The sequence below is a fragment of the Bombina bombina genome, chromosome 3 (assembly GCF_027579735.1).
Source record: "Bombina bombina isolate aBomBom1 chromosome 3, aBomBom1.pri, whole genome shotgun sequence".
NCBI classification, from domain to species: domain Eukaryota; kingdom Metazoa; phylum Chordata; class Amphibia; order Anura; family Bombinatoridae; genus Bombina; species Bombina bombina.
The window spans coordinates 397,006,830-397,033,073 of NC_069501.1; the positions used below are offsets into that span (position 1 = coordinate 397,006,830).

General features: G+C 38.1%; 1 protein-coding gene across 1 annotated transcript in view; it reads left to right on the forward strand.

Moving 5' to 3' along the window:
- Positions 1-26,244, forward strand: part of AMPD1 (adenosine monophosphate deaminase 1) — a 294,451-nt gene that overhangs the window by 130,510 nt on the left and 137,697 nt on the right. Inside the window, exon 6 of the mRNA XM_053706560.1 lies at positions 18,966-19,095. Coding sequence (XP_053562535.1) covers positions 18,966-19,095 — 130 coding nt within the window. The remainder of the gene's footprint in view (positions 1-18,965; positions 19,096-26,244) is intronic.

Consider the following 26,244-nt stretch of genomic DNA (forward strand, 5'->3'; position numbering starts at 1 on the left):
CATACGTCACTAGCTCATGGACTCTTGCTAATTACATGAAAGAAAACATAATTTATGTAAGAACTTACCTGATAAATTCATTTCTTTCATATTAGCAAGAGTCCATGAGGCCCACCCTTTTTTGTGGTGGTTATGATTTTTTTTTTGTATAAAGCACAATTATTCCAATTCCTTATTTATGCTTCACACTTTTTTCTTATCACCCCACTTCTTGGCTATTTGTTAAACTGATTTGTGGGTGTGGTGAGGGGTGTATTTATAGGCATTTTGAGGTTTGGGAAACTTTGCCCCTCCTGGTAGGAATGTATATCCCATACGTCACTAGCTCATGGACTCTTGCTAATATGAAATAAATGAATTTATCAGGTAAGTTCTTACATAAATTATGTTTTTTACCCAGCTTAGGCAGCTCCTAGTAAAGTAGGGGATTTGATAGTTAATTTAGAAACACATTTGAAAATCTTAAAGGGACAGTCTACTCCAGAAGTTTTATTGTTCAAAAGATAGATAATCCCTTTATTACCAATTCCCCTGCTTTGCATAACCAACATGGTTATATTAATATATGTTTTACCGCTGTGAATACTTTGTATCTAAGCCTATGCAGACTTCCCCCTTATTTCAGTTATTTTGACAGACATGCATTTTAGCCAATCAGTGCTGACTCCTATCTTTATGGCACACATGAACTAGCGCTGTCTAGCTGTAAAAAAAAGCCTGTAAAAATGCACTGAGATAAGAGGCAGCCTTTAAGGGCTTAGAAATTAGCATACAAGTCTACCTAGATTTAGCTTTCAACAAAGAATACCAAGAGAACAAAGTAAATTTGATGATAAAAGTAAATTGGAAAGTTGTTTAAAATTGCATGCCCTATCTGTATCATGAAAGTTTAATTTTGACTAGACTGTCCCTTTAAGTAGTTCATTCCCAGACATGATGGGGATTTGCTTTTAACAACGTCAAATAATATTTATGTCTGAAATACTATTTTAGTGAATGACTATTGACAGCTATGTTCTTTCCCAAAATACAAAATAAGGAAAGCTGTAAAGTATGGTCTTGCTTTTAAAGGCTCATAGAAGTCAAAAGGAAACTTTACTGATTCAGACACAGTGTACAAAATAATAAAAAAATCCAGTTTACTGTTGTAACCTTTGTTGCTCCATTCTGTGAAGGCAAATTAGATCAGGCACGTGCTTTAAGCACTATATATAATAAAGATACAAAGTGCTGCTATATAGTGCTGAACACATGTGGACAATTTCAAACCTGCTCTCAGAATGCTCACAGGAAGGATCTATGTTTCAACAAAGGATTCTAAGAGAAAGATAATCTGTTAAAAGAAGTAAATTGGAACTTTTTGCGCTTTATCTAAATCATGAAAATGTAATTTTGATTTCAATATCACTTTCATTTTAAAAAGTTAATGCTTACAGCTCTTTATGCCAGCCAAGGGATTAAATACCACAAATCATATTAATTATGGACAAATGTTAATTTGTAATAATCTACTGAGGTGGGAATCTTAGTTTCCATGGACTTGCCAGTCTTTAGAAGTTTTTAGTTACTGCATTTATTGATATTTCTTTCATACGGGTGGTGAGAGTCCACGATCCATTACTCCTGGATATTACTTTTCCTAACCACTAGGAGAAGGCAAAGATTCAAAAACTCCAAGAGCCCTATAACACCATTCCCACCTCTATGGTAACTAGTCTTGTCTTTGCCTCCACTGGAGGTAGGTGAAGAATGAGGGTACTCCTGTTGTTTTCTATGAGAGTGACCCCAGACTGTTGCTGTTTCACAGAGGGATGTGTTGGGAGTATTGGGTAGTGGCACAATTACACCATGTTGGGAGTTAGTCACAAACCTTTCACAGTATCGCAGGGTCATGTCCTTTGCCTCCTCCTTTTGGGACGTCGGTATACTCCTGTTTAATTTCCTCTGTTATGTTACAGCACTGGTTTGGCTTTCTAATGGATTATGTATTGTCTTCCAGTAATTGGTCTATATGTGTTAGTAATTTTTTATTATCTTTATGGCACTCAAATAAGCCTATGGGGCTATAATGTATTTATTTTATTTGTATGGCTCCCTTCTTTATGTAAGTAATATTCCCCTTTTTCTTATCGCGTTTACATATGTCGCTTTAGGGTTCGCACGTCGGCATGTTGGTCTGCACACGCCAGATAGTTTGGTTAGCCATGTTGGCCGATTGGACTAATGCGAGTCTGGGTTTTCTCACGCAAGTTTTTTGGCGTGTTTTTAGCCTTACTAGTACTCATCTGGTGTGTGTACGTTCCTATTTTGGTTTTTAAGCATGCTGATGTTTGGTGCTCTCATTTTTCATGCTAATTTTCTTTTCTGATGTTGGGTTAGTGCTGTAAGGCCTTGCTGTATTTGGAGAGGGTAAGTTTTTTCTGTTGCTTCTAGAGTTCTTTTTTGGGGGAATATAGTCTGTTTGATTAAAACAAAATTTATGCTTACCTGATAAATTTCTATCTTTTGCGATGTACCGAGTCCACGGATTCATCCTAACTTGTGGGATATTGTCCTTCCTGACAGGAAGTAGCAAAGAGAGCACCACAGCAGAGCTGTCTATATAGCTCCCCCCTTAACTCCACCCCCCAGTCATTCGACCGAAGGCCAAGGAAGAAAAGGAGAAACTATAAGGTGCAGAGGTGACTGAAGTTTACATAAAAAAATACTATCTGTCTTGGATTCGGTACATCGCAAAAGAAAGAAATTTATCAGGTAAGCATAAATTTTGTTTTCTTTTGCATGATGTACTGAGTCCACGGATTCATCCTAACTTGTGGGATACCAATACCAAAGCTTTAGGACACGATTGAAGGGAGGGACAAGACAGGAACCTAAACGGAAGGCACCACTGCTTGCAAAACCTTTCTCCCAAATATAGCCTCCGAAGAAGCAAAAGTATCAAATTTATAAAATTTTGAAAAGGCATGAAGCGACTACCAAGTCGCAGCCTTACAAATCTGTTCAACAGAAGCATCATTTTTAAAAGCCCATGTGGAAGCTACCGCTCTAGTAGAATGAGCTGTAATCCTTTCAGGAGGCTGCTGTCCAGCAGTCTCATAAGCCAAACGGATGATGCTTTTCAGCCAAAAGGAAGAGAAGTCGCCGTAGCCTTTTGACCCCTACGCTTTCCAGAATAGACAAGAAACAAAGAAGATGATTGACAAAAATCTTTGGTTGCCTGCAAATAAAATTTCAAAGCACGAACCACGTCGAAGTTGGGCAACATACGTTCCTTCTTACAAGAAGGATTAGGACACAGAGAAGGAACAACAATTTCTTGATTGATATTCCTGTTAGTAACAACCTTAGGTAGGAACCCAGGCTTGGTACGCAAAACCACCTTATCAGCATGGAACACAAAATAAGGAGAGTCACATTGTAATGCAGATAGTTCAGAAACTCTTCGAGCTGAAGAGATAGCAACTAGGAACAAAACTTTCCAAGATAAAAGCTTAATATCTATGGAATGCATGGGTTCAAACGGAACCCCCTGAAGAACTCTAAGAACTAAATTTAGACTCCATGGCGAAGCAATAGGTTTAAACACAGGCTTAATTCTAACTAAAGCCTGACAAAAAGCCTGAACGTCTGGAACATCTGCCAGACGCTTGGGCAAGAAAATAGACAGAGCAGATATCTGTCCCTTTAGGGAACCAGCTGATAATCCTTTCTCCAATCCCTCTTGGAGAAAAGACAAAATCCTAGGAATCCTGATTTTACACCAAGAGAAGCCTTTGGATTTGCACCAAAAAAGATATTTACGCCATATCTTATGATAAATTTTCCTGGTAACAGGCTTTCGAGCCTGAATCAAGGTATTTATGACTGACTCAGAGAAACCCCGCTTTGATAGAATCAAGCGTTCAATCTCCAAGCAGTCAGTTGCAGAGAAATTAGATTTGGATGCTTGAATGGACCTTGAATCAGAAGGTCCTGTCTCAATGGCAGAGACCATGGTGGAAGGGATGACATGTCCACCTGGTCTGCATAACACATCCTGCGTGGCCACGGAGGTGCTATCAAAATCACAGATGCTCTCTCCTGTTTGATTCTGGCAATCAGACGTGGAAGGAGAGGGAAAGGTGGAAACACATAAGCCAGGTTGAACGACCAGGGTACTGCTAGAGCATCTATCAGTATAGCCTGAGGATCCCTTGACCTGGAGCCGTAACGAGGAAGTTTGGCGTTCTGACGAGACGCCATCAGATCCAACTCTGGTGTGCCCCATAGCTGAACCAGCTGAGCAAACACCTCCGGATGGAGTTCCCACTCCCCCAGATGAAAAGTCTGATGACTTAGAAAATCTGCCTCCCAGTTCTCTACACCTGGGATATAGATCGCTGACAGATGGCAAGAGTGAGCCTCTGCCCATTGGATTATCCTTGAGACCTCTATCATCGCTAAGGAACTCTTTGTTCCGCCCTGATGATTGATATAAGCCACAGTCGTGATGTTGTCCGACTGAAACCTGATGAATCTGGCCGAAGTCAGCTGAGGCCATGCCTGGAGAGCATTGAATATCGCTCTTAATTCCAGAATATTTATTGGTAGGAGAGCCTTCTCCCGAGTCCACAAACCCTGAGCTTTCAGGGAATTCCAGACTGCACCCCAGCCCAGAAGACTGGCGTCTGTCGTCACTATAACCCATACTGGCCTGCGGAAACACATTCCCTGGGACAGATGATCCTGTGACAGGTGGACTCGGCAGGTGGACAAAATCTTTGATTTCCTGACCTCCATCAGAAATATTTTCATGTCCACGAGTCTATCAGAGTCCCTAGAAATGAAACTCTTGTGAGGGGGGAAAGAGAACTCTTTTTTACGTTCACTTTCCACCCGTGAGACCTTAGAAAGGCCAACACTAAGTCCGTGTGAGACTTGGCTAGTTGGAAGAACGACGCTTGAATTAGAATGTCATCTAGATAAGGCGCCACTGCTATGCCCCATGGCCTTAGAACCGCCAGAAGGGACCCTAGCACCTTCGTGAAGATTCGCGGTGCTGTGGCCAACCTGAAAGGAAGAGCCACAAACTGATAATGCTTGTCCAGAAAGATGAACCTGAGGAACTGGTGATGATCTTTGTGGATAGGAATGTGCAGATACGCATCCTTTAAGTCCACGGTGGCCATATATTGACCCTCCTGGATCAATGGTAAGATAGTCCGAATGGTCTCCATCTTGTAAAGATGGAACTCTTAGGAATTGGTTTAGGATCTTGAGATCCAGAATTGGTCTGAAGGTTCCCTCCTTTTTGGGAACTATAAACAGATTGGAGTAGAACCCCTGCCCCTGTTCTGCTTTAGGAACTGGGCAGATCACTCCCATGGTAAAAAGGTCTTCTACACAGCGTAAAAACGCCTCTCTTTTTGTCGGGTTTACAGACAATTAAGAAAAATGGAACCTCCCCCTTGGAGGGGAATCCTTGAAATCTAGAAGGTATCCCTGGGTTACAATTTCTACTGCCCAGGAATCCTGAACGTCTCTTGCCCAGGCCTAGTAGGGGGCAGACGTTCAAGAGAGAGAGTCTGCCCCCTACTAGATCCGGTCCCGGATCGGGGGCTACCCCTTCATGCTGACTTAGTGGCAGCAGCAGGCTTTTTGGCCTGTTTACCCTTGTTCCAAGCCTGCTTAGGTCTCCGGGTTGGCTTGGATTGAGCAAAGTTCCCCTCTTGCTTTGCAGCAGGGGAAGAGGTAGAGGGACCACTCTTGAAGTTTCGAAAGGAACGAAAATTATTTTGTTTGGTCCTTGTCTTATTTGACTTATCCTGAGGGAAGGTATGACCCTTCCCTCCAGTAATGTCTGAAATGATCTCTTTCAATGCAGGCCCGAATAGGGTCTTACCTTTGAAAGGGATGGACAAAAGCTTAGATTTAGATGACACATCAGCTGACCATGACTTAAGCCATAACGCTCTACGCGCTAAAATGGCAAAACCTGAATTCTTAGCCGCTAATTTAGCAAGATGAAAAGCGGCGTCTGTAATAAAAGAATTAGCCAACTTAACAGCCTTAATTCTGTCCAAAATATCATCTAGTGGGGTCTCCATCTGAAGAGCCTCTTCTAGAGCCTCAAACCAAAAGGCAGCTGCAGTAGTTACAGGAACAATGCATGCTATAGGTTGAAGAAGAAAACCTTGATGAACAAAAATTTTCTTTAGGAGACCCTCTAATTTTTTATCCATAGGATCAATGAAAGCACAACTGTCTTCAATAGGTATAGTTGTATGCTTAGCCAGGGTAGAAATAGCTCCCTCCACCTTAGGGACCGTCTGCCATGAGTCCTTTATGGTGTCAGAAATGGGAAACATTTTCTTAAAAACAGGAGGGGGAGAGAACGGAATACCTGATTTATCCCACTCCTTAGTAACAATGTCCGAAATCCTCTTAGGGACCGGAAACACATCAGTGTAAACAGGAACCTCTAAATATTTGTCCATTTTACACAATTTCTATGGAACTACAATAGGGTCACAATCATCCAGAGTAGCTAAAACCTCCCTGAGCAATAAACGAAGGTGCTCTAGCTTAAATTTAAATGCTGTCATATCTGAATCTGTCTGAGGGAACATCTTTCCTGAATCAGAAATCTCTCCCTCAGACAGCAAATCCCTCATCCCTACCTCAGAACATTGTGAGTGAATATCGGATACGGCAACTAAAGCGTCAGAAGGCTCAGCATTTGTTCTTAACCCAGCTTAGATAAAACCTCTGTGAGGGTAGTATTCATAACTGAAGCCAAATCTTGCAAGGTGAAAGAATTAGACGCACTAGAAGTACTCTGCGTCGCTTGTGCGGGCGTTACTGGTTGTGACACTTGGGGAGAACTAGATAGCAAAACCTGATTTCCTTCTGTCTGAGAATCATCTAATGCCAAACTTTTATAAGTCAAAATATGCTGTTTGCAATTTATAGACCTATCAATACAATTGGGACACATTCTTAGAGGGGGTTCCACAATGGCTTCTAAACAAATTGAACAATGAGTTTCCTCAGTGTCAGACATGTTTAACAGACTAGTAATAAAGCAAGCAAGCTTGGAAAACACTTTATTTAATGAAAAAAACACAATTTGCAAAAACGGTACTGTGCCTTTAAGAGAAAAAAAGCCATACACAAACTACAAAACAGGTTAAAATTGCTTCAATTTTTCTGAAATTTTAACAGTGTACCCACTAAGCTTTAGAAGGATTGCACCACAAGTTAATAAGCAATAAACCCCCAAATGAAAAAAACGGATTGAAATATGTCTAAAACCGGTTAAAACCCCTGTTAGCACCTTGCCACAGCTCTGCTGTGGCCCTACCTGCCCTTAGGAAGCGATAATATGGGGTTTAAAGCTTCAATTATTCCCTCAGAAGACTCTCAGGACCTCAGGAGAAGTTGCTTGCTGCTTGTAAATGTAGGCCCCGCCCACCTCACTCGATGTTGCTGGGGCCTACACAAAACAAACAAACCCTGCCTGAAAGCCATGTGGGTTATAAACAACCCCAAAGAACCCTCAAGCAAATGTCCCATAAAACAGAAAACGTTACTCCCAGACACAAAAACGTTTGTCCCAAATTCACATAACAAACTGAGTGCCCACAAAAAATTAACCCTTTATGCAAGCTAGTAAAAACCTCTGATAACACTAGGATTACTGCTTACCCTTCCCCTAATGGGGACACTGTCAGCCTTTCTGAGTTAACACAGTCTCTTCAGAAAATATGACTGAACATACCTCATTGCTGTATAGCAAGAAACCGTTCCTCACACTGAAGTTTTCCTGTACTCCTCAGCTTCTGTGGGAACAGCAGTGGACCTTAGTTACAAATGGTAAGATCATCATCCTCCAGGCAGAAATCTTCATCTATGTCCTGCCTGAGAGTAAATAGTACAACACCGGTACCATTTAAAAATAACAAACACTTGATTGAAGATAAAATAAAACTAACCTCTTCTCTTTACTCTTCCTGCTTAGAGCCAGCAAAGGAGAATGACTGGGGGGTGGAGTTAAGGGTGGAGTTAAGGGGGGAGCTATATAGACAGCTCTGCTGTGGTGCTCTCTTTGCTACTTCTTGTCAGGAAGGACAATATCCGACAAGTTAGGATGAATCCGTGGACTCGGTACATCATGCAAAAGAAATCTATTTTTAATAGATTTTCATTTATTATGGAGCCTCTTGTGTCTGTCCCTGAAATCTATTTAGAAGTTAACTTGTCTGTATACTCTCCTACCAATGTGAAGTGTGTATATTGTAAACAGGTTCATGTGTTGCCTCCATCTCAGCTGTGCAATTCTTTTTTAAATAATATTATGCATATATATCAGACTAATTGATTCTAAAGGTGTTTGCCCTCCTTCAATCTGTTCTTCAAAAGGGAGTTCCACAGAATTTTCTCCAGGATTTAAGGATTCTGTACACTTTGCTGTATCTGAAATGCTGGAGGCTATGCCCCCCTTTAAAGGGACACTCAAGTCAAAATAAACTTTTACTATTCAGAAAGAGCGTGCAGTTTTAAAACACTTTCCAATTTACTTCTATTATCAAATTTTGCAAAGTCTTTTTAAATGCACACTTTCTGGGGAACAAGATCCTTCTAAACATATGCACCAGCTCACAAGGTATATGTCTACTAGTCTGTGATTGGCTGATGTCTGTCATGTGATACAGGGGGACGGAAAATGGGAGAAAAAAATAATTTATCAGAAAAAAATCTACTGCTTATTTGAAATTAAGAGTAGTTCATTGTCTTTTTATTATGCGCTTGTTAATTATGAATTATGCAATTCTACTGCATTGAATGGTCCTTTAAGTAAGCATAAAAGGTCAGTTCATGATTTTCCTTCTACTAATTTTCTATTGTGTGCTTAATTCTTTGTCAAATCCTGGTCCAGCTAATTCTGTTTCAGAGGGTGAGTTATTATCTTATGATCAGGGGTTTGTTTCTGATCATGTTTCTGATTTCTTTCATGTAATTAGCAAGAGTCCATGAGCTAGTGACGTATGGGATATACATTCCTACCAGGAGGGGCAAAGTTTCCCAAACCTCAAAATGCCTATAAATACACCCCTCACCACACCCACAAATCAGTTTTACAAACTTTGCCTCCTATGGAAGTGGTGAAGTAAGTTTGCGCTAGATTCTACGTTGATATGCGCTCCGCAGCAGGTTGGAGCCCGGTTTTCCTCTCAGCGTGCAGTGAATGTCAGAGGGATGTGAAGAGAGTATTGCCTATTTGAATTCAATGATCTCCTTCTACGAGGTCTATTTCATAGGTTCTCTGTTATCGGTCGTAGAGATTCATCTCTTACCTCCCTTTCCAGATCGACGATATACTCTTATATATACCATTACCTCTACTGATTCTCGTTTCATTACTGGTTTGGCTTTCTACTACATGTAGATGAGTGTCCTGGGGTAAGTAAGTCTTATTTTCTGTGACACTCTAAGCTATGGTTGGGCACTTTTATATAAAGTTCTAAATATATGTATTCAAACATTTATTTGCCTTGACTCAGGATGTTCAACGTTCCTTATTTCAGACAGTCAGTTTCATATTTGGGATAATGCATATGAATCAATCAATTTTTTTCTTACCTTAAAATTTGACTTTTTTTCCTGTGGGCTGTTAGGCTCGCGGGGGCTGAAAATGCTTCATTTTATTGCATCATTCTTGGCGCAGACTTTTTTGGCGCAAAATTTTTTTTCTGTTTCCGGCGTCATACGTGTCGGCGGAAGTTGCGTCATTTTTTTGACGTTTTTTTGCGCCAAAAGTGTCGGCGTTCCGGATGTGGCGTCATTTTTGGCGCCAAAAGCATTTAGGCGCCAAATAATGTGGGCGTCTTTTTTGGCGCTAAAAAATTATGGGCGTCACTATTGTCTCCACATTATTTAAGTCTCATTATTTATTGCTTCTGGCTGCTAGAAGCTTGTTCACTGGCATTTTTTCCCATTCCTGAAACTGTCATTTAAGGAATTTGATCAATTTTGCTTTATATGTTGTTTTTTCTATTACATATTGCAAGATGTCCCAGATTGACACTGAGTCAGAAGATACTTCTGGAAAAACGCTGCCTGGTGCTGGATCTACCAAAGTTAAGTGTATCTGTTGTAAACTTGTGGTATCTGTTCCTCCAGCTGTTGTTTGTAATGAATGTCATGACAAACTTGTTAATGCAGATAATATTTCCTTTAGTAATGTTACATTACCTGTTGCGGTTCCGTCAACATCTAATACTCAGAGTGTTCCTGTTAACATAAGAGATTTTGTTTCTAAATCCATTAAGAAGGCTATGTCTGTTATTCCCCCTTCTAGTAAACATAAAAGGTCTTTTAAAACTTCTCATTTTTCAGATGAATTTTTAAATGAACATCATCATTCTGATTCTGATAGTGGTTCCTCTGGTTCAGAGGATTCTGTCTCAGAGGTTGATGCTGATAAATCTTCATATTTGTTCAAAATGGAATTTATTCGTTCTTTACTTAAAGAGGTCTTAATTGCATTAGAAATAGAGGATTCTGGTCCTCTTGATACTAAATCTAAACGTTTAAATAAGGTTTTTAAATCTCCTGTAGTTATTCCAGAAGTTTTTCCTGTCCCTGATGCTATTTCTGAAGTAATCTACAGGGAATGGAATAATTTGGGTAATTCATTTACTCCTTCTAAACGTTTTAAGCAATTATATTCTGTGCCATCTGACAGATTAGAATTTTGGGACAAAATCCCTAAGGTTGATGGGGCTGTCTCTACTCTTGCTAAACGTACTACTATTCCTACGGCAGATAGTACTTCCTTTAAGGATCCTTTAGATAGGAAGATTGAATCCTTTCTAAGAAAAGCTTACTTATGTTCAGGTAATCTTCTTAGACCTGCTATATCTTTAGCAGATGTTGCTGCAGCTTCAACTTTTTGGTTAGAAGCTTTAGCGCAACAAGTAACAGATCATAATTCTCATAGCATTATTAATCTTCTTCAACATGCTAATAACTTTATTTGTGATGCCATCTTTGATATCATTAGAGTTGATGTCAGGTATATGTCTCTAGCTATTTTGGCTAGAAGAGCTTTATGGCTTAAAACTTGGAATGCTGATATGTCTTCTAAGTCAACTTTGCTTTCCCTTTCTTTCCAGGGTAATAAATTATTTGGTTCTCAGTTGGATTCTATTATCTAAACTGTTACTGCAGGGAAAGGAACTTTTTTACCACAGGATAAAAAATCTAAAGGTAAATTTAGGTCTAATAATCGTTTTCGTTCCTTTCGTCACAATAAGGAACAAAAGCCTGATCCTTCACCCTCAGGAGCGGTATCAGTTTGGAAACCATCTCCAGTCTGGAATAAATCCAAGCCCTTTAGAAAACCAAAGCCAGCTACCAAGTCCACATGAAGGTGCGGCCCTCATTCCAGCCCAGCTGGTAGGGGGCAGATTACGATTTTTCAAAGAAATTTGGATCAATTCAATTCACAATCTTTGGATTCAGAACATTGTTTCAGAAGGGTACAGAATTGGCTTCAAAATAAGGCCTCCTGCAAAGAGATTTTTTCTTTCCCGTGTCCCAGTAAATCCAGCGAAGGCTCAAGCATTTCTGAAATGTGTTTCAGATCTAGAGTTGGCTGGAGTAATTATGCCAGTTCCAGTTCTGGAACAGGGGCTGGGGTTTTTATTCAAATCTCTTCATTGTACCAAAGAAGGAGAATTCCTTCAGACCAGTTCTGGATCTAAAAATATTGAATCGTTATGTAAGGATACCAACATTCAAAATGGTAACTATAAGGACTATCCTGCCTTTTGTTCAGCAAGGGCATTATATGTCTACAATAGATTTACAGGATGCATATCTGCATATTCCGATTCATCCAGATCACTATCAGTTTCTGAGATTCTCTTTCCTAGACAAGCATTACCAGTTTGTGGCTCTGCCGTTTGGCCTAGCAACAGCTCCAAGAATTTTTACAAAGGTTCTCGGTGCCCTTCTGTCTGTAATCAGAGAACAGGGTATTGTGGTATTTCCTTATTTGGACGATATCTTGGTACTTGCTCAGTCTTCACATTTAGCAGAATCTCATACGAATCGACTTGTGTTGTTTCTTCAAGATCATGGTTGGAGGATCAATTTACCGAAAAGTTCATTGATTCCTCAAACAAGGGTAACCTTTTTAGGTTTCCAGATAGATTCAGTGTCCATGACTCTGTCTCTGACAGACAAGAGACGTCTAAAATTGATCTCAGCTTGTCGAAACCTTCAATCACAATCATTCCCTTCGGTAGCCTTATGCATGGAAATTCTAGGTCTTATGACTGCTGCATCGGACGCGATCCCCTTTGCTCGTTTTCACATGCAACCTCTTCAGCTCTGTATGCTGAACCAGTGGTGCAGGGATTACACAAAGATATCTCAATTAATATTTTTAAAACCGATTGTACGACACTCTCTGGTGTGGTGGACAGATCACCATCGTTTAGTTCAGGGGGCTTCTTTTGTTCTTCCGACCTGGACGGTAATTTCAACAGATGCAAGTCTGACAGGTTGGGGAGCTGTTTGGGGGTCTCTGACAGCACAAGGGGTTTGGGAATCTCAGGAGGTGAGATTACCAATCAATATTTTGGAACTCCGTGCAATTTTCAGAGCTCTTCAGTCATGGCCTCTTCTAAAGAGAGAATCGTTCATTTGTTTTCAGACAGACAATGTCACAACTGTGGCATACATCAATCATCAAGGAGGGACTCACAGTCCTCTGGCTATGAAAGAAGTATCTCGAATACTTTTATGGGCGGAATCCAGCTCCTGTCTAGTTTCTGCGGTTCATATCCCAGGTATAGACAATTGGGAAGCGGATTATCTCAGTCGCCAAACGTTACATCCGGGCGAATGGTCTCTTCACCCAGAGATTTTTCTTCAGATTGTTCGAATGTGGGGACTTCCAGAAATAGATCTGATGGCTTCCCATCTAAACAAGAAACTTCCCAGGTATCTGTCCAGATCCAGGGATCCTCAAGCGGAAGCAGTGGATGCATTGTCTCTTCCTTGGAAGTATCATCCTGCCTATATCTTTCCGCCTCTAGTTCTTCTTCCAAGAGTAATCTCCAAGATTCTGAAGGAATGCTCGTTTGTTCTGCTGGTGGCTCCAGCGTGGATCTCAAATCCTTAAATTTAAAGGTATGGAGATTGAACGCTTGATTCTTAGTCAAAGAGGTTTCTCTGACTCTGTGATTAATACTATGTTACAGGCTCGTAAATCTGTATCTAGGAAGATATATTATAGAGTCTGGAAGACTTACATTTCTTGGTGTCTTTCTCATCACTTTTCCTGGCATTCTTTTAGAATTCCGAGAATTTTACAGTTTCTTCAGGATGGTTTGGATAAAGGTTTGTCTGCAAGTTCCTTGAAAGGACAAATCTCTGCTCTTTCTGTTCTTTTTCATAGAAAGATTGCTAATCTTCCTGATATTCATTGTTTTGTACAAGCTTTGGTTCATATAAAACCTGTCATTAAGTCAATTTCTCCTCCTTGGAGTTTGAATTTGGTTCTGGGGGCTCTTCAAGCTCCTCCGTTTGAACCTATGCATTCATTAGACATTAAATTACTTTCTTGGAAAGTTTTGTTTCTTTTGGCCATCTCTTCTGCTAGAAGAGTTTCTGAATTATCTGCTCTTTCTTGTGAGTCTCCTTTTCTGATTTTTCATCAGGATAAGGCGGTGTTGCAAACTTCTTTTAAATTTTTACCTAAGGTTGTGAATTCTAACAACATTAGTAGAGAAATTGTGGTTCCTTCATTATGTCCTAATCCTAAGAATTCTAAGGAGAGATCATTGCATTCTTTGGATGTAGTTAGAGCTTTGAAATATTATGTTGAAGCTACTAAGAATTTCCAAAAGACTTCTAGTCTATTTGTTATCTTTTCCGGTTCTAGGAAAGGTCAGAAGGCCTCTGCCATTTCTTTGGCATCTTGGTTGAAATCTTTAATTCATCATGCTTATGTCGAGTCGGGTAAAACTCTGCCTCAAAGGATTACAGCTCATTCTACTGGGTCAGTTTCTACTTCCTGGGTGTTTAGGAAGAAGCTTCGGTTGATCAGATTTGCAAAGCAGCAACTTGGTCTTCTTTGCATACTTTTACTAAATTCTACCATTTTGATGTGTTTTCTTCTTCTGAAGCAGTTTTTGATAGAAAAGTACTTCAGGCAGCTGTTTCAGTTTGATTCTTCTGCTTATAATTTCAGTTTTTTTCTTTATAAGATTTAAACTTTATTTTGGGTGTGGATTATTTTTCAGCGGAATTGGCTGTCTTTATTTTATCCCTCCCTCTCTAGTGACTCTTGCGTGGAAGATCCACATCTTGGGTAGTCATTATCCCATACGTCACTAGCTCATGGACTCTTGCTAATTACATGAAAGAAAACATAATTTATGTAAGAACTTACCTGATAAATTCATTTCTTTCATATTAGCAAGAGTCAATGAGGCCCACCCTTTTTTGTGGTGGTTTTGATTTTTTTGTATAAAGCACAATTATTCCAATTCCTTATTTTTTATGCTTTCGCACTTTTTTCTTATCACCCCACTTCTTGGCTATACGTTAAACTGATTTGTGGGTGTGGTGAGGGGTGTATTTATAGGCATTTTGAGGTTTGGGAAACTTTGCCCCTCCTGGTAGGAATGTATATCCCATACGTCACTAGCTCATGGACTCTTGCTAATATGAAAGAAATGAATTTATCAGGTAAGTTCTTACATAAATTATGTTTTTTCCTCTTTTTTTATTTAAGGCTGTTTATATTAGTTCCCTTTTAAAATAAGTATTAACTTATTTAGGTATTCAGAACTCTAAAGTTTCTGGAAATAAGTCAGTTAATTGCTCGATTTTGTTTTTTTAAAACCTAAATTTCCAGAGTTTTTTTTCCTATATCTGATGCTGTCTCTATGATAGTTTCTAAGGATTTGTTTAGGCCCAGTTGACTTTTTAATCCTTCTGCTAGATTGACGAAGATGCATTCCTTGCCAGCATCTAATTCTGAGCTCTGGGAAATAGTTCCTAAATTTGGTGGAGCTGTTTCTACTTTGGTTAAGCATGCTACTATTCCTTTGACAGATAGTTCTTTTTTCAAGGATCCTATGGGTTAGGATATTGGAATCCTTTCATAGGATTTTCTTTAAATGCCTGCAGTTCTTTTCTGTTTAGCTGGATAATCTATCTAAGCAGTTCTTAGATTAGAATTCTGCTTTATGGCTTATATCCTGGTCTAATTTAGACTTCTATCTCTTTCTTTTCTGGTAAAGCTGTTGTTTATTTCTGGATTAGATTCTATAATTTATTCTGTGAATGGAGGTAAGGAAGCTTTTCTTCCTTAGGACAAGAAGTTTAAGGTTATATTTAAAGCTCTTAATAGTTTTCATTCCTTTTGTAATAATGAATAGAAATGTTATTCCTTCTCTCAAAAAACAAGGATTTTCCAGTACTTCTTGGAAGCCTAGTTCAAGTCAGCATGAAGGTACGGCTCTCATTCTGGATATTTTGGTAGGGACAGATTTCTCATTTTACAGGATGTTTGATTCTAGTATGTTCAGGATCCATGGGTTCAAAATAATGTTTCTCAGGGTAAACAAATAGGTTTCAGGGTGAGGCCTCCCAGAGGAGGTTTCTTTTGTCTCATGTTCCAAAGGTTCCTTTGAAAGCTAAAGCCTTCTTTCAGTCTGTCTCGGATCTAATAGCTATGGGAGGAGTCTAAGTTCCAGTTACAATTTTGGAACAGAGTTATGTTTTTTATTCAAATGTTTTCATTGTCCCATAGCAAAAAACAATTTTCAGGCCAGTTCTGGATTTTAAGGCTTTCAACTAATTTCTCAGAGTATCTACCTTTGAGATAAAAAATATTCAGACTATTTTGGTACAGCAAAGTCAGTGTTTGTCCACAAATGGTTTGCCTTCCTAGACAAACATTATTAGTTTGCTGCCCTCCTATTTGGCTTGGCTTCTGCGCTCAGGAACTTTTTTTAAGCTTCTGAGTAGGTAGCCTCTAGGCGGTGATTGGAGCCCAGGGTATTTGACTTTTTCCTTACCCAATTGATATCTTGCTACAAGCTTCATCTTTTAATTTAGCAGTATCTCATTCCTTCGGTCTTGTGTTGTTTGCTTAACAGCATGGTTGAAGAAGCAAAGAGCTTCTTTTCCAAAGAATTCTCGTGCCCCTAAGTCCAGAGTCTCTTTTTTGGGTGTTCAAATAGATTCAGTTTCTATAAAGCTATCTTTGATAGAAATAACAAGGTTAAAGCTGGTTGCAGTTTGTTAAAACATCTTCAGCCTGTTCTGTGTCTTTCAGTAACTCTTTGCATGGAGGTTTTAGGTCTAATGATGCTGCATCAGATGCTATTCCATTTGCTCATCTTCACATGAGGCCTCTTGAACTTGCATGCTCTGGCAATGGTGTTCGCTTTTTATTTAGAAAGCTTACTTGGAGGTGGGTCAGTCTCCTGCTGAATAGATTACTGCCCATTATACTAGGTCAATTGCCACATCTTGGGCCTTTAAGAATGAGGCCTCTGTAGATCAGATTAGCAAGGCAGCTACTTGGTCTTCTTTGCATACTTTCTCTACATTTTACCATTTTGAGTTGTTTTCTTCTTCGGATGCAGCCTTTGGTAGGAAAGTTCTTCAGGCTATTGTTTCTGGTTGATATTGTTTTTTTTCTATGTTTTTTTCCTTTAATTTATTAAAGCTTTTTTAAGTATTGTGAAAAAAAAGAGTTGAAGTTATTAATAAACATCTATTTAGATGATATATCTTGCTGGTCCCGCCCTCATTACTTGTGGTATTGCTTGGGTATTAGTTTCCCAGGAGTAATGGATCAAGGACTCTCACCACCTGTATAAAAGAAAACACAATTTATACTTACTTGATAAATTAATTTCTTTCATGGTGATGAGAGTCCATGAGACCCCACTCTGTTATTTTTTCTGGTGGTAGTATTTTTGCACCTCTTTTTTTCTCCTGCTCCTTTTGTTTGCTCTATATTTCCTTTTTCTACCTCTTTTTTTGCTTGGCTATATGCCAGACTTGTTACCATAGAGGTTGGAGGGGTTTTATAGGGCTTTTGGAATTTGGGAATTGTTGCCTCCTTCTAGTGGTCAGGAAAGATAAATCCCAGGAGTAATGGATCGTGGATTCTCACCACCATGAAAGAAATGAATTTATCAGGTAAGTATAAATTATGTTTTTTTAAAAATAAATAAACTTAATAGAAAGCAGGGAATATGTATGTTCATATAGATATATTTAAATTAACTGAAAAGACTTACTGAACACTGGTATGTTTGTTTGTTTGTTTTATATATATATATATATATATATATATATATATATATATATATATATATATATATATATATATATACATACATACATACATACACACATTATATATATATATATATATATATATATACATACATACATACACACATTATATATATATATATATATATATATATATATATATATATATATACATACATACACACATTATATATATATATATATATATATACATACATACATACATACATACACACATTATATATATATATATATATATATATATATATATATATATATATATATATATATATATATGTGATACAAAGGATAGGGTGCACACAGATAGAATTAGAGGGTAAAGCGTGTTGTGCTGGCAATCCTAAATGAATATAAACAAATTAATTAGAAAAGAGCTCTAATATGTCAAAAGAGCTAAAGCGGATACCTGGCCGCACCAACACACCCCTACAGTATACTAAGGAATGACATCCTAAACAGGTCTGCTGAACATATGCTTTTAATAAAAACAAAGCCAAAAAAGATACATGCTGAGAATAATGGCAACAACAAGATTACATTATATATATACATACATACACACACATATATAAATATATACACACCATATATACATACATGCATAAACACACACATAAACCGATTGCCTATGAACTTTCTTTATCTTTATCTGGCAGACGTAGTTAAGATTGCTGCAGTTGTTTTTCAGAGGCCAAACACCCTAACCGCCAATAACTTATTTGAAGCAGCCAATCCAGGATTGTTAAAGGGAAAGTCTACTTGATTTATTTTTATTGTTTAAAAAGATAGAGAACGCATTTACTACCCATTCCCCAGTTTTGCATAACCAACATTGTTATATAAATATACTTTCTAACCTCTAAACCACTGCCTGTTTCTAAGTCCCTGCAGGTCACCTCTTATCTCAGTGCATTTTATTAGCTTTTCACAGCCAGACAGTGCTAGTTCTTGTGTGCCATATAGATAACATTGTGCTCACTCCTGTGGAGTTATGAATTAACCAGCACTAATTAAATCCAAGTTTGTAAAAAGCACTGAAATAACGGGGCAGTCTGCAGAGTCATACATTTTTGGCATTTATCTCCTCTTTTCTATGAAGACAGTAGTATTTAATTTCTTGTATTCCAACAAGAATAATAATCTAATAGTTTCTCTCTCCTCTCTCTCCTCTCTCTCCTCTCTCTTCTCTCTCTCTCCTCTCTCTCCTCTCTCTTCTCTCTCTCTTCTCTCTCTCTTCTCTCTCTCTTCTCTCTCTCTTCTCTCCCTCTTCTCTCTCTCTTCTCTCTCTCTTCTTTCCTCTCTCCTCTCTCTCTTCTTTCCTCTCTCCTCTCTCTCTCCTCTCTCTCCTCTCTCTCTCCTCTCTCTCCTCTCTCTCCTCTCTCTCTCCTCTCTCTCCTCTCTCTCCTCTCTCTCTCCTCTCTCTCCTCTCTCTCTCTTCTCTCTCCTCTCTCTCTCCTCTCTCTCCTCTCTCTCCTCTCTCTCTCTCTCTCTCTCTCTCTCTCTATCTCTCTCTCTCCCTCTCTCTCTCTCTCTTCTAAGATTATTAATTGTAATAAACAGTAACTAGTTTTTTCCCCTCCATATAGTAAGACATACAGCCATCGACGTCTTAAGTTCTTATCATCTAAGTACCAGGTACATGAAATGTTGAATGAAATGGAAGAGCTGAAGGAGCTGAAAAATAATCCACACCGAGATTTCTACAACTGCAGGAAGGTAATAATTGATCGTAAGAATGAGTTGTGTCTTGAGCTTTGAAGGGACATGAAACCCAAAGATTTTCTTTCATGATTAAGATAGAGCATACATTTTTAAACAACTTTTTAAAATGTACTTCTATTATAAGTTTTGCTTCATTCTCTTGGCATCCTTTGTTGAAGGAGCAGCAATGTTTTGCTATCAGCTAACTGAACACAATGGTATATAAACTTTCTAATGTATTTATATCATATAATTGAACTTCCTATTGGTATTCTTTTTTTAATCTTAGATCCCTTCCATGAGAGCAAATCTAGACAGGTTCAGTAGTGTGTATGTACCTTTAAAGGTACAGTACACTCAAAGTACACTTTGAGATGGTAATATAAAATGACAAATCGTATATATAAAAAAATGTCTGCAATTTACTTTAATTGTTTATTTTGTCCCCTTTTCCTATAATTCCATTCTGAAATTCTGAGCTTTTCAGTTTCTGTTAAAAATGGAAGTGCAGAACGTTGCTATATTCCACACAGCCATTGGCTGCACACTCTAGTGACTTATTTATAACTGTCCCTATTTGTCCATAATAGAGAAGGTAACCTAAGTTACAACATGGTAGCTACCATTGTTTTATAGATACTACAAGTTTATACTTATTTTGTCAATATTTAAACAGCTAATGAAAAGTCTACATGTTATTCTCAGACTAATCTTTTCTTTGAATGCTTCATTCTATCTAGCATTTATTTAGTGTTTATTGTCCCTTTAAACACTATATACAATAGTGTTTCCAGAAATTACCTCACTTCCAGGAGATACAATGGTGACTTGTGGGAGGGGCCCCTATGGACTGGTGAGACTGGGAATCCAATGGGAGTGGCCAGGCAGAGTTTTGGCAGACCTGGGCAGAGTGGTGGTAGAAAAGCAAGTGGTGTCCTCCATTGGGAGGGAGTAGCCATTAGGCATACCCCCTGGCAAAGCCCCTGTCTAATATACACACACACACACATATATATATATATATATATATATATATATATATATATATATATATATAAACTCAAATCCATTAAAGCACTCGCAGTATAAAAGACTTTAAGAATGTGATGTTTTGGGACAGATATAGATCTCTTCTTCAAAGCAACCTTGTATTTGTCTTATTTAAAGGGACACTGAACCCCAAATTTTTATTTTGTGATTCAGATAGAGCGTGAAATTTTAAGCAACTTTCTAATTTACTCCTATTATCAAATTTTCTTCATTCTCTTTTTTCTTTTTTTTTTTTTCTTTTTTGGTGAATAACCTGGGTTGTTCTTGCTGATTGGTGGATAAATTTATCCACCAATAAAAAAAAGTGCTGTCCAGAGGTCTGAATAAAAAAAAAAAAGCTTAGATGCCTTCTTTTTCAAATAAAGATAGCAAGAGAATGAAGAAAAATTGATAATAGGAGTAAATTAAAAAGTTGCTTAAAATTGCATGCTCTATCTGAATTACAAAAGAAAAAAATTGGGTTCAGTGTCCCTTTAAGTGAGAGTACATCTTCCAATTTAATATATATATATATTTTTTTTTGGCTATGTCCTAAAGGTAACATTGTAATTTTTAATAAAGAATACTAGGGGAAAAGGTACATTTGGTAAAACATTTTTTTTGAAAAGTGTATTAAATTGTATACTCTATCTGAATTGTGAACATTTATAAATGAAACACCCAGAAAACAAGGAACAATACAGTTTGGAGTCAATGGGGCCTATCTATCAATCTCCGAATGGAGCTTGAGGCCCCGTGTTTCTGGCAAGCCTGCAGGCTCGCCAGAAACAGCAGTTATGAAGCAGCGGTCACAAAGACCGCTGCTCCATAACCCTGTCCGCCTGCTCTGAGCAGGCGGACAGACATCGCTGGAGCGTATTGCTGAGCGTATTGCTCTCAGTATTCAGCGAGGTCTGGCGGACCTGATCTGCACTGTCGGATCAGGTCCGCCAGACTTTGTTAAATAGATGCCAATGCATTATAATCAGTTTGCAGCTTAAAGGGACACTAAACCCACATTTTTTTTTCATGATTCAGAATACAATTTTAAACAACATACCTATTTACGTCTATTATCTAATTTGCTTCATTCTTTAGATATTCTATGATGAAGAAATATTAATGCACATGGGTGAGCCAATCACACAAGGCATCTATGTGCAGCCACCAATCAGCAGCTACTAAGCCTATCTAGATATGCTTTTCAGCAAAGGATATCAAGAGAATGAAGAATAATCAGTAATAGAAATAAATTAGAAAGTTGTTTAAAATTGCATGCTCTTTCTAAATCATGAAAGAAAAAATTGGGTTTCATGTCCCTTTAAGACAAAAGCTTTGGTCTACGATTACTCAAGACACAGTGCTTATGTAATTGCTATGTTTTCATGATAAAATAATAAAGTATTACGTAACATATGATTATCTCTGCCTTTAAAAAACATTGCACAGAGGATTATTAGAATACTAAAGTCATAACTTTCTCTAGAATTCCTTTATAATAAATAACTAAGTCCAATATGCACAAGCACCAAGGTAATTCCCACTCCTGGGGTTGCAAAAATTGTTTGCAGGTGTGCAAGCTAACAGACCTGCACCATGGTCTGAAAAAATTCAAAAGAAAATAGTTTAGCAGCACCACCAATTAGTGTAAAAATATTACTTTATTGTGCCAACTAAAACAGACAACGTTTCGGTCCTTAATCATGTCTAACATAAAACATTTAAAACCAACCTTAAATAGACCAAAGCTACATACCTCCACCTGTTTTAACCCTTAACCATCATTTTCTGAACTAAATGCCAACTAGTGGCCAAATTATGTATTATTTAGATCCATATTCAAAGAAAACCATTAGAAATCTAAAGGAGTTAGTCAAAATTATCACAATTCATTTTAATATTTAATTTCTAATTTATACTTTTTGTTATTTTATTTTTGTTATTCACTGGCATATACCCAAATCCATTTCCCTATTCATTCCATTAGGGGTCATAGTCCCTAACTCATGTATCCAATATAATTCCCTGTACTTTAGTGTTTTTATTCTATTCCCCCCCTCTCCTAGGTGTTCTTATATGTTCAAGTACCTGGAATCTGAGTTGATTTATTTGATGTCCAGCCATAATAAAATGGCTGGACACAGGGGCCTCTAAATTACCTGTCCTGATATTACTTTTGTGTTGGTTAATACGCTCCCGTACCTTACGGGTGGTCTCGCCAAACATACCCCAGCCCACATGGACAATTGATTAATTAATTAGGTATACTACAAACTTAGAATTACAGGTAAAATAATCCTTCAACTTATATTTTTTGCCTGTATAAGGGTGGGTACAAATCAGGCCTTTGATGATGCTGTTACAATTTTGGCAACTTAGGCATGGAAAGCATCCCCAATTCTTCTCCCCAATATAACCTTGAATAACATTTTTCTTTGGACCCACATCTGCCTTAACCAATACATCTTTAAGGTTCTTACCCCTTCTAAATGCAGTCATAGGGGGACTTAGGAACTCCTTCACATGTGGATTGGAAATCTGCAAAATATGCCAATGTTTTCTCAACACTTTCTGTGTTTGACTACTCCAGGGAGAATATTCATTTACAAAAATCATTTTTGTATTACTTCTGGTTTTTATTTTCTCTTTAAGTAGCTCAGTCCTAGGGATTTGCAATACATCTCTAATTCCCTGTTGAATAATATCTGTCGGATTTCCTCTGTGTTTGAAGTGTTCACCCATTTCCAGCAACCTTTCTTTAACCAAATTTTCATCAGAGACAATCCGCCTCACACGCATGAATTGGCTTCTGGGTAGACTCTTCAACAGAGCAGGGGGATGTGTACTGTTAAAGTGCAACAGATTGTTATAGTCTGTTTGTTTTTTAAAAAGATCCACAGCTAACATACCATCTTTTTTATACAAAGTGGTGTCCAGAAAGTCAATGCTTTCTTCACTCACAATCAATTTAAATTTGATATGCTGTGTAGCGCAGTTAAGATCTTTCACAAATTGCTCAAGGGTTCCAATGTCCCCCAACTAAATGCCGAAAATATCATCTATATAGTGCCACCATGTGGCGCCATATAGATGAAATAAATAATGGCTGTAAACAAAATATTCTTCAAAGGTATTCATGAATATATTGGCATAGGTTGGGGCGACATTGGAACCCATAGCTGTATCCTGTAATTGCAGATAGAAATTGTCTTGAAACAGGAAAACATTACATCTAAGGACAATACTCAAAATATCCAAAATAAATGTTCGCTGTCTCTCATCTATGTTCAAATCCTGTATTAAACACCTATTTATTGCACCCATGCCCGCCTCATGGGTAATAGAAGTGTATAAACTTGTCACATCAAGACTATATAATAATCCCTTATTATTGTCTAGTGTTACATTCTGAACTTTATTAATGAAGTCTCCTGTATCTTTAATATAGGAGGTGGAGTACACAAAAGGCCTAAGGACAGTGTAGAGCCCACATCTGCCACTATAGGGCGGCCTGGAGGTCTTTCCATGTCTTTATGGACTTTGGGGAGTGTATACAAAACAGGTATAATATCCTCTGTATCCAGAATAAACCTAGTTATTTTGTTATCAATCAATCCAATTTTTTGCGCTCTCATTACACATGTTTCCAGCTCTTTTTTGATTTTATAAATTGGATTAGTTGCTAACAATTGATACACATCTTCATCTGCCAATTGACCCATAATCTATAGTAATATATAGTAATCCTTTTCAAGAATCACCAAGGCACCACCCTTGTCAGCTTCCTTAAAAATAAGTTTGTTATTTTCCTTAAGGCTGTTTAGGTTACCCCTATCCTCTCTATTAAAGTTATTAATCCTATATGGATGTTTGGAGTAATTCCTTTCAACTTTTTTACACAAATTCAAAATGTCATGTTCCACTAACTGTATGAAAGAGTTCACTATTTGTGGCGTGAAATTACTTTTATTGTGTAAACCCAGTGTTTTTAACCCAAACATATTATATGAATCTTCTTTACAGGTGGCCTGATCTAAATTCACAACATTTGCATCTGAAAAATGACATTTCAATTTAAGGGATCTATAAAAGCTTTGCAAATCACTCTTAAGCTCAAAGGTATTCAGTCTCTGCTGGACCGGACAAAAAGAAAGTCCCTTAGAGAGAGTTCCTTGTTCCTCTGACCGTATTTGCTGCGGGTCATTACCCGATAAGTGCTCCGGCCTCTGCCTCTCTGGCCCCTCTGTCCTCTCTGGCGGTTCCTGCTCCGTCCACCTCCTCCGGTGTCTCCTGCTGCCCCGTCGACGTCGCTGCCTCTTTCCAGGTTGGAGTCCCCCGACCCTGAATCCGATGTTTGGCTCCATGAGCCTGCATAGACATTCTGTGCATCCCGGCGTCTGTAACCGGATGTGGTTCCCCGTGTACTTCCGGTCCGGCCACCAAATCCCTTGTAAACAGTTCCAGATAGATAATCTTTTTCATCATGGTTCCATTTGTTCCTCTTACGTTCCTGGATCTCTTCCTTCAATTGCATGATTTGCTTATCCACCATATCGGTATACTGCTGCAGGGCATCCGGAGACAGGTTAGATTGTAAACCTGTAATGAAGATTCATATAATATGTTTGGGTTAAAAACACTGGGTTTACACAATAAAAGTAATTTCACGCCACAAATAGTGAACTCAGGTGTTAACACTTTCATACACTTAGTGGAACATGACATTGAGAATTTGTGTAAAAAAGTTGAAAGGAATTACTCCAAACATCCATATAGGATTAATAACTTTAATAGAGAGGATGGGGGTAACCTAAAGAGCCTTAAGGAAAATAACAAACTTATTTTTAAGGAAGCTGACAAGGGTGGTGCCTTGGTGATTCTTGAAAAGGATTACTATATACAAGAGATTATGGGTCAATTGGCAGATGAAGATGTGTATCAATTGTTAGCAACTAATCCAATTTATAAAATAAAAAATGAGCTGGAAACATGTGTAATGAGAGCACAAAAAATTGGATTGATTGATAACAAAATAACTAGGTTTATTCTGGATACAGAGGATATTATACCTGTTTTGTATACACTCCCCAAAGTCCATAAAGACATGGAAAGACCTCTAGGCCGCCCTATAGTGGCAGGTATGGGCTCTACACTGTCTAAAGCATCCATATATATAGATAGAGTCCTTAGGCCTTTTGTGTACTCCACCTCCTATATTAAAGATACAGGAGACTTCATTAATAAAGTTCAGAATGTAACACTAGACAATAATAAGGGATTATTATATAGTCTTGATGTGACAAGTTTATACACTTCAATTACCCATGAGGCGGGTATGGGTGCAGTAAATAGGTGTTTAATAAAGGATTTGAACATAGATGAGAGACAGCGAACATTTATTTTGGATCTTTTGAGTATTTTCCTTAGATATAATTTTTTCCTGTTTCAAGACAATTTCTATCTGCAATTACAGGGTACAGCTATGGGTTCCAATGTCGCCCCAACCTATGCCAATATATTCATGAATACCTTTGAAGAATATTTTGTTTACAGCCATTATTTATTTCATCTATGTGGCGCTATATAGATGATATTTTCGGCATTTGGTTGGGGGACATTGGAACCCTTGAACAATTTGTGAAAGATCTTAACTGCGCTACACAGCATATCAAATTTAAATTGATTGTGAGTGAAGAAAGAATTGACTTTCTGGACACCACTTTGTATAAAAAAGATGGTTGCTGGAAATGGGTGAACACTTCAAACAGAGAGGAAATCCGACAGATATTATTCAACAGGGAATTAGAGATGTATTGCAAATCCCTAGGACTGAGCTACTTAAAGAGAAAATAAAAACCAGAAATAATGCAAAAATGATTTTTGTAAATGAATATTCTCCCTGGAGTAGTCAAATACAGAAAGTGTTGAGAAAACATTGGCATATTTTGCAGATTTCCAATCCACATGTGAAGGAGTTCCTAAGTCCCCCTATGACTGCATTTAGAAGGGGTAAGAACCTTAAAGATGTATTGGTTAAGGCAGATGTGGGTCCAAAGAAAAATGTTATTCAAGGTTATATTGGGGAGAAGAATTGGGGATGCTTTCCATGCCTAAGTTGCCAAAATTGTAACAGCA